Below are 20,532 nucleotides of genomic sequence, written 5' to 3' on the forward strand. Positions count from 1 at the left end.
GCAATGTGCATATAGTAGAAAACTGAAGGTGAAAAAGGATCAAAAGAGATATCTGACAAAATAAAATAAAGAATATTCACGTTAGTGTCAGACACTGAATTACAGATGTGAGAATTCAGAGACCACCAAGCAAGATAACTTCTTAAAATCACACTTGAGAATCTCATATTCAAATTACAAGAAAATCTAAAGGAAGAGAAGTGCTATACATAAAAACACATTCCAATAGAAATAAAGATAAATTACATTTGAATCTAAGAAACTATACACTCAAGAATAGAGTGGAGGGAAATATTCAAAGTGTTAATAGGAAAAAATGTACCAAATGCTGTATAATGATTATCCTTCAAAATGAGAACACTGTACCACTGTTGTTCAGTTGTTCATTGATTTCCTCGAGCGGGCACCAGTAACGTCTCCATTATGACGTTGGCATATTGAATACGTCACGGGGAGCTTGCCAGGCTTTGCCATATGGGCGGGATACTCTTGACAGCTTGCCGGGCTCTAGACCAAGAGGGACGGAGGAATCGAACCCAGTTTGGCCACATGCAAGGCAAATGTCCTACCTGCTGTGCTATTGATCCAACACCTGCTATTGCTCCAGCCCTGTATAGATCCAGGTTTCAAGAAATATAAAAATGTTTTAGAAAAAGTGGAATATTTAAGAAATGTTTATCTGCATACAGAAAGAAAGGAAATGGGGTTAGAAATAAGTGATGGTAAATTTTTTAAAGTTTACTTTTCTTTTATAATTAGTCTAATAATAGTTTATTGAATATAATAGTATCTATCAAATATATAATGCCTATTTGCATATATACACTAATGTATGCTTATGGAAGGAGAATTAGGATTTTTGCTATTATAAAGTAATAAAATTACCTTATATGAAGTAATTAATTTAATTAATTACCTTAATGCCCCTCTCAGAGAGCCTGGCAAGCTACCCAGAGTATCTTGCCTGCATGGCAAAGCCTGGCAAGCTACCCGTGACGTATTTGATATGCCAAACACAGTAACAACAAGTTTCACAAGGGAGACGTTACTGGGTCCACTCAAGCAAACTGATGAACAATGGGAGGACAGTGCTAATTACCTTAACTTATTAAGAAATAAACTGTTATTTGAATTTATATTCTAGTTAACTGTAAATATACATACATAACTCAAGGGAAACCATTAAATAAATTTTAGAGAATGTTTAACCAATTTTCTAAGAAAGGAAAGAAAACAGAAATATATGACAAGAAATTAATATGAAAAAAATGAGAAAAAAGATAATGGAAGAAATGGAACCAAGAACAAGAACAACAAATAGAAAACTAGTAAGAAATGTGTACATCCTAATGCAAAATATCAGTAATCACTTTGATCATCAGTAGTACAAGGCTACCTGTTTACAAACGGTGTAAAACAAAAGTGCCTTTATTCTGTTTACAAAAACCTCCTAAATATATAAAGACACATACAGATGAAAAATAAATCAAGTGAGGGCTGGAGAGAGAACAGAGTTTAAGGTGCTTGCCTTGAACACAGTCAAACTTGGGTCGGGGCTGGAGCAATAGCACAGTGGGTAGGGCTTACACGTAGCCAACATGGCCGATCCAGGTTCGATTCCCAGCATCCCATATGGTCCCCCGAGCACCGCCAGATGTAATTCCTGAGTGCATGAGCCAGGAGTAACCCCTAAGTATTGCCGGGTGTGCCCCAAAAAAAGCAAAAAAAAAAAAAAACTTGGGTCAATAAGTAGGATCACATATGGTTCCCCCAGGCACTTTCAGGAACAGTGATGGGTATAACACAAACACCCTCCCCTGCAAAAAAAAACCAAAAAAAAAGCAGAAAAACCCCTTATGTGTAGAGAGCTATATTATGTAATAATTAAAAGAAAACTTGTATAGATATATTATTGCACTGTAAACTTAGAGAAAATTCGTAGTAAGGCACCAGTACTCCAAGAAGATATCACAACATTGCACAACATTGTAATGTTTTCTTGCTGTCGATCCTAGTGATTTTTTTTCAGTGATTTAAACATTATAATTTCCTGAAAAGCATTTCTGCCTTATTGTTATATATGCTGTTTATTTAACATTTAATTTCTGTATCACCAATCTCTATTTATTAGGTTGTGAACTTCTGGTATTGGGACTTTCCATTACAGAGACATACTGCTTATTTTCACAAAAATTCATTTCTCCTGAAATATTCATTGTTTGTTTTTGGCAGTTGGGTAACCACTAGAGATTATTACCTAACCAGATTCATTTTTAAGATAAATCTGTTTTTTCGACTATGATTTTGTTATGTTTGGAAGTGACAGAATAATTTCTTCTGCTTCAAGTGCTTTAATGGTAATTGCAACCCTTTGTTTTTGTGTCTTTCTTTTCTCTTGTGCTGAGATGCATCAATTATGAGAGTCAGTAATTGACAGTCTCTCTTAGTATGGTGAGGCAAGATTGAACTACTTTATTAGTGTATCTGTTATACTAAAATTAAACGGGAAACATGGAAAAGAACTATTTAATTTTGTATTATTTAAATCATTATAAGCTTTATTTTTTTACTACATTTTACACTAATTTGTGTATCATCAATGAAAATATTTTAATGATGACATAAACAGATATAAATCACAAAAAAAATCTAAGAAGTTGAAGCATTTCTTTCTTTGGGTAGTTTTGTATTACTTCTGCTATAATAATAATTGTAACAGCAAATGTTATATCTGGTTCCTTAAAATTTTAATTCAATTTTATTGTGCTACTTATCATCCAGAATGAGTTTTATTGAGTTTTGATAAAACGTTCCCATCATATAGGATGAGTTTACTTAGTCTCACAAAAAAACATTTATCTGAAGACTGGATACAGTGCTCAGGGAGATGGCTCGTTGGTCAAGAATACACATCTAGTATGACTGCATCACTGGTCTGAGCACTGAATAATCCAGTACTGTTGGCCAAGCATAACAGTGTGTGGACCAAAAGTCTCCTCAGCACTATTTGGGCTCTCCTATAGAATTTTATCTAATACTCTTTCTGCATTTATGTATAGGATCATATATTCTTATTCATTAATACTGAGAATTATGGTTCTTGATCATAGTGCTACTATATTATGGAATTATTTTTTATATTTATAATATCATTATCTATCTTCAAAAGTAATATTTGTTTTTAGATCTCTTTAAAGCATCCTACTTCCAGTATAATGTTAAATTGATTAAGTGAGATAAAACATCTTATCATATTTTCTTATTTAGAGGGGAAATATTTAGTATTTTACTATTAATTGTGATATTAATTTATTGATGACATTTAGCAAGTAATATTGAATGATTAATTTAACAAAAATATAATTAATAATCAGTTAATTTTTAGTATAACTAATTGAAAATTAAAAATTGCATCACATATTTTCAATAAATATTTCCAATGACAGTGCTGATAGAAATTAATTTTCCTAAAAAGATATAAAAACTATTTTTGTTGGAGAGAAAGCGCTTTAGCACTGTCCTTCTATTGTTCATCGATTTGCTGGAGTGGGCACCAGTAACGTCTCTATTGTGAGACGACTTGTTACTGTTTTTGGCATATTGAATATGCCAGGAGGAACTTGCCAGGCTCTGCTGTGCAGGCGGAATACTCTTGGTAGCTTGCCTGGCTCTCTGAGAGGGATAGAGGAATTGAACCTGTGTTGGCCGCATGCAAGGCAAATGCCCTACTCACTGTAGGACTCTCTTAGGGTTGGATAGGAAAAATTAAAGAATTCATTCTTGTAATATATACTGCTATAAGTACTTCATCCCCTGAAGGATACTGATGAGCAAACATTATTGCCTAATCTTTTCTAGTAATAATGTAAAAGTCCATATATTATTAAATTTACCATGTTTTAATGATATTAATGAACTGGTGTCATTTCATACTTTTGGGGGCAAAAACCTAAATGACAGTTTACTGCTTTTTAATATTTAGTTCGTTTCTGAATAAAAGAAAGCATAAATGTATGACTGATTATAAAGCAAAATGGATTTGCATACACAAAGGATATGATAATCAACTCTTTGTTCAGTCTGAAACAAATATACAAGGAAAATATTTACGTTGGAAACGTGTAAGTATGTCTAACTTTTTAGAAATCTTTTTAAAATTCTATATTGAGAATTTATGTAGTATTATTAAGAATCACTTCAATCTCTTTTAAGTACCTTCCACATTTTTTAACGTTATTTTTTCTTAAATTACTGTGAGATACAGTTACAAAACTTTCATGACAGGGTTTCAGTCACACAATGTCAACACCTATCCCTCCTTCCACCAGTGTACATTTCCCACCATCAATATTCCCCATTTCCCTCCTGCAACCACCACCCTCAACCTACCTAGGTAGCAGTAGCAAGAACTTTCTCTCTCTCTCTCTCTCTCTCTCTCTCTCTCTCTCTCTCTCTCTCTCTCTCTCTCCCTCTCTCTCGCTCTCACTCTCCTTCTTTTTCCTTCTCCCTCTCTCTCTGTCTCCCTCTCCCTCCCCCCCCCATGCCTTTGTCTGATTTTTATATCAAGGTGATTTTTGTCTCATAGAAACTGTTTGGAAGTGTTTCTGTTTCTTCAGTTTCCTGAAAAAGCTTGAACTGAATTGAGAGTAGATCCTCTTTCAGGGTGTGCAAGAATTCACTGGTGAATCCATCTGTGCCAGGGCTTTTGTTTTACGGGAAACCTGAAACCTTTGATTGATATTTTATTTTCATTGATAGTGATAGTTCTGTTGAGGTATTTCAAATCTTCTTGGGTCAGCCTTAGGAGATTATAGGAGGTCAGGAATTTATCCATTTTTTGAGGTTTTCTTGTTTCATAGCAAGAAGATTCTCAAAGTAATCTCTGATGATCCTTTGAATTTCTGTGGTTTCTGTTGTGATGTTCCTGCTTTCATTTCTGATTCTGTTTATTAAGATTCTTTCTCTCTCTATTTGTAAATCTCGCTATTGGTTTATTGATCTTGTTTATTTTCCTGAAAAAAACAGCTCTTGGTTTCATTGATTTTTCAGATTGTTTTTTGGGCTTCCAACTCATTAATTTCTGGGATTAGAGATTTTAAAGGTATTCTGTGAGGGGTATTTCTGGGAGTGAAATGAGTGTACAGACTTCCCTTTGTGGGGGGACTGGACTTCAGGTTGGGAGAGAGTGAAGAGTCTACCACTGGTCCGCACACCTGAGTTTAAATGTTAGATCAACAGATTAGGGGTGGTACCTGACGGGGACGGCAGTTCCGGGGTCAAATGCTGAAGATCCAGCCTTCCCTTTGTGTGGGTCTTCCACTATATTTTAAAATTTTACAGAAAACTTTTCTTAAATAAGGGAAATCATATAAATACTACAAATATAATTTTTGTGTTGCATTAACGACAGATACCTCATTATTTTATCATTTATTGCATATATGGTTTGTTTTAATGTCCTAATTATTGATGGTAGTATAAAATTTTTAGTCAGACAATAGAAATAGTTTATTAAAAATAGTCAATTCTTATTGTAGCAATGGGCTGGAGCGATAGCACAGCAGGTAGGGTGTTCGCCTTACAAGCGGCCAACATGGCCGACCCGAGTTCGATTCCTCTGCCCCTCTCGGAGAGCCTGGCAAGCTACCCGAGAGTATTCGATATGCCAAACACAGTAACAACAAAGTCTCCAATGGAGATGTTACTGGGCCCGCTCGAGCAATTGTAGCAATATTTATTCAGTGTATTGTGCTAATAATTCAGTTTTGAAGACATAATGGAAATAGAAATTACATTTATTACATGCCTACTATGTACCAGGTATTGTGCTAGTTATTTTGCATGTGGAATGTAATTTGCTTTTCACCACAATTTAAAGTGGAGATTTTGAATTTTGTTTGGTTTTATTTTTTGTCTGGGAGTCTCAGCTGGCTATACTCAGGTCTTACTCTTGGCCCTGTGCTCAGGGATTACTCCTGGCAAAGCTAAGGTTACCATAAAGGGGCCCAGGGTATCAAACCTGGGCCAGTCACATGCAAGACAAGCACTTTACCCAGTGTATTGTCTTTCTGGCCCCAGAAAAATTATTAATGCCATTTTTATGTCAAATTTATATAAATAATAATAAATAGGGTGATTAATGTGCAGAGGAGATAGTTAATTTCCACCAGTCACAGAAGTGACAGTCCATAAACTTCACATCTTTTGACTCCGCAGTTTCTTCTTTCATATTTTTAAAGGGTTTTAAAAGCCTCTGAGTACTCTATTTAGAGTTTTTAAAGCTTTAAATATTGCATTCAACATAGAATAAAACAAAAATTCTTACACCAGCTTTAACCATTACCAACATACAGCAATCTTATCTCATCTATATATCCCTCTCAGTAATTAGAAATAACACTCCCTCTTTGCTTTGATCAGGTGTCATATCATTTTACTCATTCAGCTATTCTGTCTTTACTGTTTCATCTAACACTGTGCCAGATGTCATTCTATATTTTATAATGAAGAAACATTGCATTTTAATAGGATACAAGTTTCATACAAACACAAGTGTATCATTGAAAATCATCTTCTGTGGGTGCTGGGGCCAAGAGGGCCGAAAACAAACAGTTCCATGAGAGTGCCTGTGGCATCAACACAAAGAAGCATAACAACTGAGTGGAGCACAGCATCCCCTAAGGGCTCTCACTAGAAACTTCACTGGAGGGAACAGCTATCACCTGAGGGAGACTTAACACAAGGAAGACAAAACTGTGGACCTTCAAAGTTAAGGAGTGCTGGGGGCCATGGGGGAAGGGTGAAAAGAAGGGATTGAAAAAGATTCCACATGTTCTGCAAGGCAAGTTTGTATATACAGAAAATGCCAAGTATATTCAGGAAGAGCTGAGCAGTAAGAACCTACAGAATATTATTTTTTATAACAACAGCGCAGGAGGAAGAGAGCGGCTTGGAACGCCTTCAAGAACATCGAAGAAATAGCTAAGAGGACGAAGAACCTCCAGCTCCGGGCACATCTCTTTGATTCCACTGTTCTTCCTGCATTAACATATGCCTCAGAGACCTGGGCCCTACGCAGACAGGATGAGAAACAGGTCTCCCAAAGAGGAACTGAAAGAGCTATGCTTGGAATATCACGTTTCACTCAAATGAGAGAAAGAATCTGGAGTTCCAACATCCATCGACGATCAAGAATCAGGGACGCTGTCTCGTTTGCCAAGGTGTCGAAAATCAGATGGGCTGGTCACGTAATGAGATTTAAAGATGACCGCTGGACTAGAGCTGTTACCGACTGGATTCCACGGGATGTCAAAAGACCGCGTGGCTGCCCACCTACCAGATGGTCAGACTTCTTCGTCAAGATCATGAACAATCGGTTTGAGGCCCTTCATGTTCCCGGAGCGAGCAGATGCCATTGGGCTACGCTAGCACGTGACAGGGACAAATGGAGACGTTACTGGCGCCCGCTCGAGCAAATTGAGGACTAACGGGAAGTTAAGTGATTAAGTGATTAAGTGTGATAACAACAGTCACTATGTCAAAAATGGAATCAGGTTCCAGCACAATACTTATGCCACTCCTGGCATAAGCAGGGAACTGCATTTCCAGAGATGAGCCTCTCCCAATAGTATTACAAACTTAGTCTGCCCCGAACACTCCAGTCCTGAGCTGATTTTGCACGACTCCTTACACCTTCCCCCCGCCCCCCCGCAACCATTCCCACTCCTCCCCATGAAATAGATAGCTGCTGAATGATTAGATTTCACAGGATTGATTTTTATGTTGGATGTCATCTCATAAATCATAGGGTCTCAGGACTCTTAAAACCAACAAAGGGTGATATGATCAGTAGACCCCAGGCTAGGAGCAGTTGTTCTAGAGAAGAACACTGCCAGCAGGATCTCAGCCTTTGCATCATTCAGCATGGGTGACATCCAGGGTCTGCCCCCAAAGGCTTACCATCTTGCCCTATCCTGACGCACATATAGTTTCTACTCAATGCTGACAGGACCTGTTCTTCAAGTTACAGTTACAAGAAAATCACACAGGCATTACTAACTCAGAACCAAATGGAAGCTTCCCCAAAGTGGTCACTTAATCTTTAGCCTGAGCTGGAGGCCACCTGGTAAAAAGAGTCCCAAAAGGCTCAGTTTTGTACCTGCATCCACCATGTGAGCAAAAGCCTAGGAACTGGCAGTACACACATTTTATGTATGTAGTCATCTCCAAACCATGACTGGGGGCAGCCATTTTCTGAGAAAGCAAGTGGATAATGCTCTCCTAGAGGACTGGTAGATAAGGAGTCATTCTGGAGGTGAGCCCCATTCATCAGGCTGTAGTTGAGAGCAGTCCTGAATTTGGTATTGGGAAATGAGAACACCACCCCCCGCCCCCCGCTGCTTGCTGGACTCTGAACAGCACTGATTCATTTCACAGAGTACTTGAAGTTTGTAATTCTACCCTTTTATCCCACAAAGAAATATGAAAAAGGGGGGTGGGATAAGAAGTTCAGCCACATGAACAGATGTCAGCAGAAGCCCAGGAAAGTCTTCAGGTGTGTGAGAACTTTTTCACATGGAAAGAGGACGACTTCAGAGCATAATCCTCTCAATATTTTATGAACTAAGATCACCACTGGAAAAGAAATTCAGTAATCTCAAAGAAAGATTAATGGGAAAACTTAAAGAACTCATTTAAACAGAAACGAGGAACCAAAGAATACAGTAGCAGTATTAATCAGAATGGAAGAAGTCAAAAATCAAGTCAAGTGACCTCAAAGATAAGCATATGGCATTATCAGTAAAGAAGAGTTAGTTGAAAGATATTTTAAAGGATTGAATAAAATTTAAGTTAGTTGATGAACAATAGCAAAAGTAACAACCTGTGGACCATAGGAATTCTAGAAAGAGAAGAGGGAAGAATTGGTGGAAAGAAAAGCTGAGAACTTTTTCAGTCTAAGGAGTGAGGCATGTTTGGGGATTCAGGAGGCATGATGATCACTGATGTTTGTAGCAGGGTATATCATAAGTGGCAGTTTCTAACTTGAAGTATGTTGCTACTATCCCAATTTTGTTGAGTGATTTTATTTTCTCAGTAATAGGTGTTAAGCTTGGTTCTATCATAGAATTTTGAGGAGAGGTAGTTCCAAAGATGTGCTCAGGAGATCCAGGGCCACACTTTCTTGAACAATTTTTGATTTAAGAGAATTTTTGATTTAAGAGAATGATATAAAGATTCTCAGGGGAAAGAAAAGTAGCTGAATACATCTGTTTTACCTACCCAGCCTCAGCCCCACAAAGAATACTGGACTTCTTCTTCTTTTTTTTTTTTTTTAGACTTCTGGGTCAGAGCGATAGCATAGCAGGTAGGACGTTTGCCTTGCATGCAGCCAACCGAGTTTGATTGCTCCACCCCTCTCAGAGAGCCTGACAAGCTACCGAGAATATTCCGCCCACACAGGCTTACCTGTGGCATATTCGATATGCCAAGCACAGTAACAACAAGTCTCACAATGGAGACGTTACTAGTTGCCCACTCGAGAAAATCGATGAACAATGGGAGGACAGTGCTACATTGCTACAGACTTCTATATATAAAAACAAGATGCTCAGTAGTGAAAAAATGTTTTTCTCTGGATCAAGCACAATGAAAGGATGTTTGTTTTTATAACTATTAGTTGTAAATATGATTTACATTGTTTTGAACTATTGAAAAAATTGCAACAATCAGGTGAAAGGAAGAAATCAAAGGCAACCAAAAGAAATTAACCTAACATCTGAGCTGGAGCAATAGTACAGCAGGTAGAGTGCTTTCCTTGCATGCAACCAATTGGTTCAATCCCTAGCAATCCACATTGCCCTCTGAGCACTGATAGGAGTGATCTCTGAGCTAAGAATCAGGAGTAAGCCCTGAGCACCACCAGTGTGACTTGTCTCCAAAAAACCTACAAGAAAATTAACTATCATTATTTGAAGATAGTGTAATAATACTAAAAATTTGAAACATATCTCCAAAAGCCTCTTGGAAAAAACTAGTACAACAAAGTACATGATGAAAAAAGTCAATACACATTTTTTTCCCATTTATATATGCAAATAACCAACCAAAAACAAAGAAAACATACAAACTCAAAAATAGTATACACTTATGTTTATTGCAGAACATATATAATAGCCAAGAGATAGGGGGAAAATTACCAAATGTTCAAAAACAGATGAATGATGAAGTTATGATATATTTATACAAATGAAATACTATGTAGCTATAATAAAGGATTAAACCAAGTGATTTGTATCTACATTGCTAGAACTAGAGAATATCATGCTTAGTGAAATTAGAAGAAAAGGGGTGTATACAGAATTATCTCGCTCCTGAAGGAATTAAAGTTATACAGTAAAGGATCAGAAACAGATAGTTGAGCTAGTTCAAAAATCTAAGTTTATGAGTGGGGAGAGGACGAATAGAATGAGGTGGAACCTTTAGCGACATTGATGGAGAAAAGTGAGTAATTTGGTGATATGTGTGAGACTGGATTTATGTATCACTGTCATCCTGTTATTCATCGATTGCCTCGAGCAGGCACCAGTAATGTCTCCTTCATCCTAGCCCTGAGATTTTAGAAAGTGCCACATTCAAGGCTCTTTCAGCATCAGGAGAATGAGACCCATCATTGTTACTGGTTTTTGGCATATTGAGTACACTGTGGGGAGTTTGCCAGACTCTGCCTTGTGGGCAGGGTACTCTTGGTAGCCTGCCAGGTTCTCCAGAGTAAGAACTAGATAGTAAGATGTCGCTTCCGGGAGCTGGGTTTTATAATCTCTGGGTTTTGGCCGTTGATGGGATTACACGGCACTGGGGGCAGTTGGTGGGTGTAACGCCTACATACTGGAAGATGGGGCATCTGGGTGGAGGAGGCCCCAGTCCCAATCTGAGCAGGCTTGGAGAGCTATGCCCCAGGTCCCACACACCTGGGTTCCTTTACCGGTTCCGTCATGTGTGAGGCTCGTCCGAACATGTGGACGAGCGTGGCTTGAGCGTGGCTATGGCTGGAACCGGAGGTCTTCAGCTGCCAGGGTTCTGCTCAGGGTAGGGAGGGAAACTCAACCCACACTCCTCCAAGGGACCCTGTCTCCTGCCCCCGTCTTCTGCCTCCCCACCTGGCTGTCCTCACCAGGGCCCCTTGGAGGAGGGTGGATTGAGTTTCCACCCCTACCCCGAGCAGAGCTCTGGCAGCTGAAGAGCTCCTGTTCCAGCCACAGCCATGCTTAAGATCACTCTCCACAACGTTCGGACTAGCCTCACGCATGAAGGAACCGGCAGAGGAACCCAGGTGTGTGGGACCCGGGGCGTAGCTCTCCAAGCCTGCTCGGATTGGGACTGGGCCTCTTTCACCCAGATGCCCCATCTTCCAGTATGTAGGTGTTACACCCACCAACTGCCCACTCCCCCAACCCCCCCCCCCCCCGGTACCAGGTAATCCCATCAACGGCCAAGACCCAGAGACTATAAAACCCAGCTCCCAGATTTATGTATGCCACTTTAATTTGGTTGGGCAAACCCAGCAGCTGTGCTCAGGATTTACTCCTAGATCTTTGCTCAGGGATCTCTCCTGGATCTGTTTTCAGGGATCACTCCTGACCAGACTCGGGAAACAATATATGGTGCCTAGATCAAGCGGGGTTGAGAACATGCCCACTATACACTATACTATCTCTTCAGTTCTAAAACATTCTTTTTGGGGGTATGGTGCCGCCAGCAGGTCAATCTGTACCTGTGAGGCGAGTGCAACAGCAGCCTCATGGTGCCTTCAGACTTCCAGATACCCCAAAATTGCTACTGTGCCTTTGGCCAGACCCCAAAAGCTTGGGGCAAAGTTATACAAGAAAGTAAACGGCCAAAAGTTAGGTATGTGGGAAACACACCCACAAACCACCTCCGGCTCAGCTATATAATTGGAGGCAAGGCCTCTTTGGTTCCTGATTGAACTGCTTAATGGCCATGATCCCAGAGACTCAGAAACGAATCTCGGAACCCAGTGGCTTTAGGTAGAAATGTGTCCGGTCTCTGCAGTGCTGGGCCAACCCAGGTGGGAATAGGTTTCGTGCCTTGGCCTGTTCCCCCTGGTGGCCCAGTGGCCGCCATCCTTCTGAGGCTACTGGATAGTCACATTTGGGCCCCCAGTGAGGAGACACACAGGGCCTCACGGGATGGGGGTGGAGCCGGGCTTGTCCTCCCCACCCCAACAAGACCCCAAGTCATCGCCCACGAATGGCCTCTCTGGCTCCTGATCAAGCTGCTTAACAGCCATGATCCCAGAGACTCAGAAACAAATCTCAAAACCCAGTGGCTTTTGGCAGAAATGCATCCGGACCCCACAGTACGTTACTGTCGCTGGGTTACCCCAGAGAGGAAACGGTGTTGTCCCTCCGCCTGCTCCCTCTTGGGGGCTTGATGGCCGTCATCTTCTAGAGGCCATTGGACAGTCAGACTTGGGCCCGCAGTGATGAAACTTGTTGGGCCTCACGGGATGGGGCGGGGATGGGGGGAGCCGGACCTATCCTTTCCACCCCAATGAGACTCCAAGTTATCGCCCACGAAGGGCCTCTCTGGCTCCTCATCAAGTTGCTCAACGGCCATGATCCCAGAGACTCAGGAGCAGATCTCGAAACCCAGTGGCTTTTGGCAGAAATCCCTCCAGATTTAAGTGTTAAAATTTCGGAATTTCAAAACCACATGGCCCTACTGCAGCCACGTGATATCATATATTATTCATAACCAGCAATAGAACACAATTGTCTATTGTTGCCTTTTCAACAGATCTGAGTGTTGAGGTAAAATCTCAAATAATAATGGTGGGTCTGGTGTCGAAATATTGAGTGTGATCAAAGTAGAGAGAGAGTAATGTGGAAATCATCTGCCCCACAGGTAGGGGGAGGGTGTGGGATGGGGGTATACTGGGGATTTTGGTGGTGGAGATTGGGCACTGGTGAAGGTACGGGTGTTTCATTATATGACCGAGATTTAGACCCAAAAGCTTTGTAACTGCTCTCACAGTGATTCAATAAATAAAATTATAAAAAAAGTAAAAAAAAGTAAGGTGGAGTTCATGCACAATTCAATCAGCTAATCAGTGGCTGAATAAATAGCAGCACTCCTACTGCTATTTAAAAAAAAAATTTTTTTTTTTTTTTTTTTTTGCTTTTTGGGTCACACCCGGTGATGCACAGGGGTCACTTCTAGCTCACGCACCCAAGAACCACTCCTGGTGGTGCTCAGGGAACCATATGGGATGCTGGGAACTGAACACGGGTTGGCCATGTGCAAGGCAAACGCCCTACCCACTGTGCTATTGCTCCTGCTCCATAAAAACAAACAAACAAACAAACAGAAAAAAAAAACCCTTATTTTCTTAAGCTGTTTTAATCATATGGAATTAGGAAAGTATCTAAGGTTGTGAACAGTAATGTGTCTGTGTTTTTTTGTTTGTGTGAGTTTTTGTGGCTCTTGTCTAACTGCTCCACTTCTAGAACTAATAATTTTACTTTTACCACTTTAAAGTTTGGGATTTCACATCCTCTATCCTGATTAATATTCTGGTGAGCATACATATACAAGAGATTGGGTTAGCAACAAAAGAAAAAATAATAGAACAATTTAGTATAATTACTCTGAAAATGCCTTTAAGAATCATTTCTAATACATTGGATGTTTACATCTTATACTCCTTGAAAACTTTTTTTGTAGTACCTGGAACTAGTGTAATCTATTGAAAGATTTTCTTTAGAATAGATACTTTTTTTGTATTACAGAATATTTTCTTTGGATTTTGACTTCTTTCAAGAAGTCATAACTAATACTGATTGAAAAGTAAACATTTCAAGTTAAATGTAATTTTTATAAAATAAGATAGAATAAACTTCTCAAATACAATTTTCTTAAGAAGTGTTTTACATTGATGATATTAATCATTAGCCATTTTTTTTATCTTAGTAACTCAGTTTTAAATATATTTTTAAAAATTATTAAAAATCATTTGAAAATATATGTTCCTTTGCCACCTGTATATTTTCTCTGGTAAGTGTATTTTTTTAAATTAAATGTCCATAAAGTTTATTGCATACTTATGTGACTAAAATGAGAGAGATTATTTTTAGGGCTACTAAACTGTTCAAACGAAAGTGCATTTTGTTGTTTTCTAAGCAGATGTTACCAGATACTGTACCAATCATGGCTTGCAGGGAAAAAAATCACATTTTGTAACCAGAAACAAGAAATTGAATCATATCTGAGTTTTTTTTTTTTTTCAGTTGTTTGGGGCCGCAATTTATCTTTTTAAAATCTTAAACTTTCTCTTCTGTTCCCTCTTTCCCCCAAAAACCTATTTTTTGTTGTCATCCTTAACAATATGATTTTAACAATTATAGTTATAGTTGGTGAAAACTGGAGTGATAGCACAGCAGTAAGGCGTTTGCCTTGGGCGCAGCCAGCCTGGCAGAGCCAGGTTCGAGTCCTTCGCCCCTTCGGAGAGCCTGGCAAGCTACCGAGAGTATCTCGCCTATCTTGCCTGCACGGCAACGCCTGGCAAGCTCCCTGTGACGTATTCGATATGTCAAACACAGTAACAACAAGTCTCACAATGGAGACATTATGAGGCCCGCTGGAGCAAATGGATGAACAATGGAAAGACAGTGGTACAGTGCTTGTTTGGGTTTGGGGTTTTTCACTGATACTCAGAGGATCCAAGGCCTACTCTTAGTGATTCTTGATCTGAATAATAGGGCAATTTAGTGCTCGACCTGAGAATGTCACAGTGCTCTTTGGGCCCTGTGATTCCAAGGATGACCCACAACACTCTAGCACCGCTGGGGAAAAAATGAGATAATTAAGCAGACAATATCGCTTGTTAACACAACAAATATGGGAAAGTCCGAAGGATAGAAGTACTCATAGTCCTATACAACACGTTGTTTTGAAATCAAAGAAGGAAAATTAAGTATTTATATAAGACACAGAAAAAAGTCAGAAAAAACTTAAACGGGACATTTTTATAAATTCAGATAATTTCTTTGGCATTTCGTAACATATTTACAAAGGTCAAATCTGTTAGTTCAAAAATATTCGAGTTTTCTCCCAAGAGTAATATACTACTATACTTTCTTCTTTCCCTAAGAGTCATTTGATAAAATTTAATGACATTTTATTTTTGTTAAATTCATTCAGAAATGATTCAACTTTGCCCTTATTGAAAATTAATTTTTTAAAGGATCATAGCACTGATTCAGCTATTCATACAGAATACTTGTGTATATATTTATGTATGTATATGTGTAATGATTTAGTATCCACTTAGTGTCTTTCAACTTTTCTCTCTTTGGTAATCACATTTATTTTGGAAACTGACTGGAGGGAAAACTCAATTTTATTTCAAGAAGAAAACTGGCTCACATTTATGTTTTAAATTATTCTAGTCTGTGTTATTTTCCAGTTTTAGACCCTTATGCCACTCTTTCTTAAGACTGGTTTTCTGGCATTACCAAGTCTTCATTCTGTACTTCTCTGGAAATTAACTAAACTTGCTATATATTCCTTTAGTTAGCCCTGCCTCTAAACTACTAGTTCTTCTTCTTAACTCACATTGCATATATTATTTTTCTTTCTTCTTGGGCCATATTTTGATTATTAATTTTAACTAAGAAGTATGTGTATATAATTTATATCAGATTTAATATTAGTAAAGCAAATATTTTTTATATTTCACACTTAACTTCCTTATGACTTTCTTTTGTCATTTTCTTTTTTATTTTTGTGTGTGCTCTTAAATATAAAGTGCAAGTACTGATTTGTTAAATACTTTCATACTCTATTGAGTCTCTTATTTTTTATTAATATATTCCGATAATTAGTTAAATCAGTATATTTTAAACTTATTTTAAACTGTTTAAACTTATTTGAACTGTTTAAACTGTTTACATTCTTAGAACAAACTAATTATGATTTCATATTTTCTTAGTTTGTAATAATTATTTTAATATTATCCCTGTATAAATTAATGATGTTATATTTTTGTGCATGTTTTTTGAATTATTGATAATGTGAGATGTTCTGTTGTTGACATTTTCCATTTTATTTTCTGTCTGATATTTAAGAAATATGAGTGCAAGTTTCTTTGAATATTTAGTAGTTCTTCACTGTGTACTTGTATATTTTCTGTGACTTTTATGTGCAATTATTTGATGATGATATGTTTCTTTGATATTCCTATAATCTGGGGTTTATTGCTGTAGCTATTTCATACAATAGTGGTTCTCAAACTGTAATACAGGGGCCATTATGGTGCATTGAAATGCCTGATCAAAAATGGTAAAAAAAAATTAATATCTCTGTCCTCAACATATACCATTGATATTTTTCAGTGTCTATTTATTTTATTTATAAAATATTGAGTGTATGCTAAGATTAATTAAAATATACAGATTTAAAGAGGATTTTTAAAATATAAAATAATCCTATTCTTTTCACGACATATCTTGAGAAATATAGTTCTTGTTTATAAAATTATATGACTTTTAAATAGAAGTGATTTATTATTTCATTAAAATAAATGCTTTAAACATCTTATAGTTTTCTAGCATGGTAAATATTGAAAGATATAAAATGCATAGAAAGCTTTCTTGAAGTCTCATAATTTTTAGTGTATAAAGGAGCCCCATAAAATCTGATCTTGATTAAACCAGCATAAGAGTATCTTTTTTGATATGTTTGAAAAATAAAACTACATAATGATAGTTACAGTAATATTAGAAATGTTTTCATGTGAAATTTATTTAATAATTTTATAAACATATTGCCATATTTTATATCTCCTGCAATCATAATATGTAAAATCTTATCACACCGAAGGTTATGTGTTCACGGTCTCACTGGATGGCTCTTTTTCACTGCCTGCGTTCAGTGCTCTTGAGCCATGTGTGTGCCTGGATCAGGATGGCTGTTCTTTCTCTCAAGCTTGAGCCCCTCTCACTCTGACTCCCCTCTCCCCGAGCTTACAGCCTTAGTTTATTTAGCAGTCGCATAAGGCGGTGACACAAAGGTGGGTTGAACATCGACAAATCAAAAAAAAGAGATAAAACCACTCCTCCAGGAGATTAACTCAAGGATAAAATCTCATCTACAGAGATTACTCCAGATTACTAGGAGATCCGCTTAAGGGTGGGATCCCAACAAGGGTGTGTTCTTGCCTCGGTTATTAATCTACTTAAATAGTTGCAATAAATCTACTTCTAATATTTCTAGCAATGTCATTCTGTATGAGCACAGTAAGAGATACAAACTTAGTTTGGTTCTTCCTGAGAACATCTCACTATACATTCTGCAGTCCTCAGGCCAGGTTAATCTTCCTAGCTCCAGCAGGTCCTAGTCCCGTCGTTACTTATTTTAGTATCATGACAGCATTTGTCCATGATCATACCCTCAACTCTAGTTGAGTATCGTGGCTCTTTGGCCTGGCCCATTTCGATGCCAGGGTAGCTCACAGCTTGCCCTGGGTCCATTCAGTCCCTCGTCGAGACCCTGCTTTTGGGGTGCTAGGAACTAAGGGCAACTGAGTCAAGAAATCAGATGCCTAGGAGTAAGTATTATTCGGAGTCAATCAACTCCCAAGTTACAAAGCATAATATTAACTGTCTTCCTGTGTCCACACAGAAAGGACGTTGCTTACAAAACAAGTTCAGTGTCCTTAGATGGGTGTGACCTGATAAACCTAAGCTACCTGAGGAAGGACAAAAGAGTGTTATCCTACAATAATAGAGTTAGGCATGGCTATAATTTTAGAGTAAAATGTACTTAAATTGAGTATGTTTTCTACAAATAAACATTCTTACACTTTGATTATAATTCTCATGTCTAATATCATGTGATTACAAAACTTATCTGAAAGTCATATATTCAATAAAATTCATTCTAAATCTTCTAATTATAGCTAAGGGCATTAATTTATGACATGAGTATTATACTTCTAAGAAAGAAGTTTGAATGAAGCCAGGAAGATGAACCAGGGGCTGGAGTTCATACTTTGTACACAAGAAAGGAGGGAGGGAAGAAGGAAGGAAGAAAAGAAAGAAGGGAGGAAAGGAGGGAGGGAGGAAGGGTGGAAGGGAGGGAAGGAATTTAGTTCTGCAACACCATATAGGTGCTTATCTAGTGACAAAGGGCCTGGAGCGATAGCACAGCAGGTAGGGCATTTGCCTTGCACACAGCTGACCCGGGTTCGATTCCTTCGTCCCTCTTGGAGAGCACAGCAAGCTACTGAGAGTATCCCGCCCACACAGCAGAGCCTGGCAAGCTCCCCATGGTGTATGCCAAAAACAGTGACAACGAGTCTCACAATGGAGATGTTACTGGTGCTCGCTCGAACAAATCGATGAACAATGGGAGGACAGCACTACAGGAAAGCGCAATACATCTAGTGACACAAGTGAAAATTAAAGTGAAAATTTCAAGTAAAGATCAGCTCAGGATGGAAGATGCAGGCTGAAAGTAGACTATAGACTGAACATGATGGCCACTTAATACCTCTATAGTAAAACAAAACACCCAAAAGAAGAGAGAGAACAAAAGGGAATGCCCTGCCACAGAGGCGGGGTGGGGTGGAGGGGATAGGGTGGGGGTGGTGAGAGGGATGCTGAGACCATTGGTGGTGGAAAATGGGCACTGGTAGAGGGATGGGTATTCAATCATTGTATGACTGAAACATAAGCACCAAAGTTTGTAAGTCTATAACTATACCTCACGGTGATTCACTTAGAAAAAATTAAGAAAAAAATAAAGAAAATTCTCTAGCACAAGGATGAGGCTGAAGCACCCTAACTTTTCAACGAATAATATGAACTAATTTAGAAGGGATGCTGATGAGATCCAAGCAGAGGTGTCACACATGGAGACAGTATTCAGGGAGTTGTCAAGAAGGCCAGTGCTGTCAGCCCAATAAAAGAACTGGGAAAAGGGAGAGTGGAAAATCACTGAAGGTCTGATCCCTTGATCCCATCGAAACCCAAAGCAGAACAACTAAGAAAGCAAATAGAGAAAGCACTCTATATGTCTTTAATCCACTCCTTAGGTAAAATGTACCAACATCTATTACATCTGGAACCTCAAAGAATAGTTATAATGTATACAAAATAGGCCTCACCAAAAATAACCTCAATAGTTCCTACCCTACATACTCTTGCACCCTCCTCCTCTTAACATAGGAACAACTTGTCTTGAGGCTAACCACTGGAAATAAAAATAATAATGAAACCTGCAGGATCATGTGTTTTTTAAAAAAGACATCTAAATTCTAAATTGCTCGTCTAAAATTTTGGCCAATGAAAGTGTACACACATGCAGACACACAAAAACAAAGAGTAATTTGAAAATGACAGAGAAGTTATATGGGCAGATGGAATAATATACCTCTAAGTAACTTGCAAACTCAAGGTAATTTGACAATCACAAGAAGAAAATGTACTTTTTAAAACATAAATCAATTTGCTCGAGCGGGCCCAGTAACGTCTCCATTGGAGACTTTGTTGTTACTGTGTTTGGCATATCGAATACGTCACGGGGAGCTTGCCAGGCTCTGCTGTGCGGGCAAGATACTCTCGGTAGCTTGCCCGGCTCTCCGAGAGGGGCGGAGGAATCAAACTCGGGTCGGCCATGTTGGCTGCGTGCAAGGCAAACGCCCTACCGCTGTGCTATCGCTCCAGCCCCATAAATCAATTTAAATCAATTTAAAAAATATTTTTTACCCTGAACATTCATTTAATTTAGATTTTCAAGTTCTGTGCTCCAAATTTAGTGCATTTTCTCCACCCAGTACGCTGTGGTAAAATCAAGGAGTAGAATTTTTGTCTTTGAGAATTTGTTATTTAGATGAAATTATATAAGAATGATTGATACATCTCTATAAAGGTGTATTTATATATCATAAAAGAATTTCAAATATCTTATTGAATATAAAAGTTAATGTTAAAAAATAATACATCAAGTTTAAACTTTTAAATGACTGAAGTTGTGTAAATAAGAATTTTGTTTGCAAATGTGTGGATGGAAACTATCCTATCTTTTTAGACTTAGATTTGAGGAAATTGAAGTTGGAGAGGAATTTTAAAGAAAACTTTAATTTTTACTTGAACACTGAAATTATTTTTCAAAGGAAAAATCCTGTACTTTAGTTATTGTTTTGTTCTGTGGCCACACCATTATTTGATCTTCACTGTTACGAATCAGTTATCAAGAGCAAAGTTTCTTCATTTTCATAGACAGGAGTAATAGTCAAAATCAGCATGTCCTTGTTCTAATTCACCTTCATGCCAGCACATTGCAAAACAGTCTTCATCTAAAAATAGTAAGTAAAATGGTTTTACACATATACTTTTAAGTTCTTGCAAAAGTGTCCTCCAAGGAACTCATGTTTACTTTTTTGTTTTTTTAATGAATAGACTCCCCAGAATTCTACCTCTTTAATTCCCTTGTCACTTTAGTTTTTAACCT

At 38.2% G+C, this 20,532-nt stretch overlaps 1 protein-coding gene across 1 annotated transcript in view; it reads left to right on the forward strand.

The window, feature by feature from the left end:
- LRRIQ3 (leucine rich repeats and IQ motif containing 3) overlaps positions 1-20,532 on the forward strand; it is an 86,794-nt gene that overhangs the window by 21,563 nt on the left and 44,699 nt on the right. The window contains exon 6 of the mRNA XM_056122904.1: positions 4,001-4,125. Within this exon, the coding sequence (XP_055978879.1) occupies positions 4,001-4,125 (125 nt within the window). The remainder of the gene's footprint in view (positions 1-4,000; positions 4,126-20,532) is intronic.

This window comes from Sorex fumeus, unplaced genomic scaffold (assembly GCF_029834395.1).
Source record: "Sorex fumeus unplaced genomic scaffold, SorFum_2.1 ptg000047l, whole genome shotgun sequence".
Taxonomy (NCBI): Eukaryota; Metazoa; Chordata; class Mammalia; order Eulipotyphla; family Soricidae; genus Sorex; species Sorex fumeus.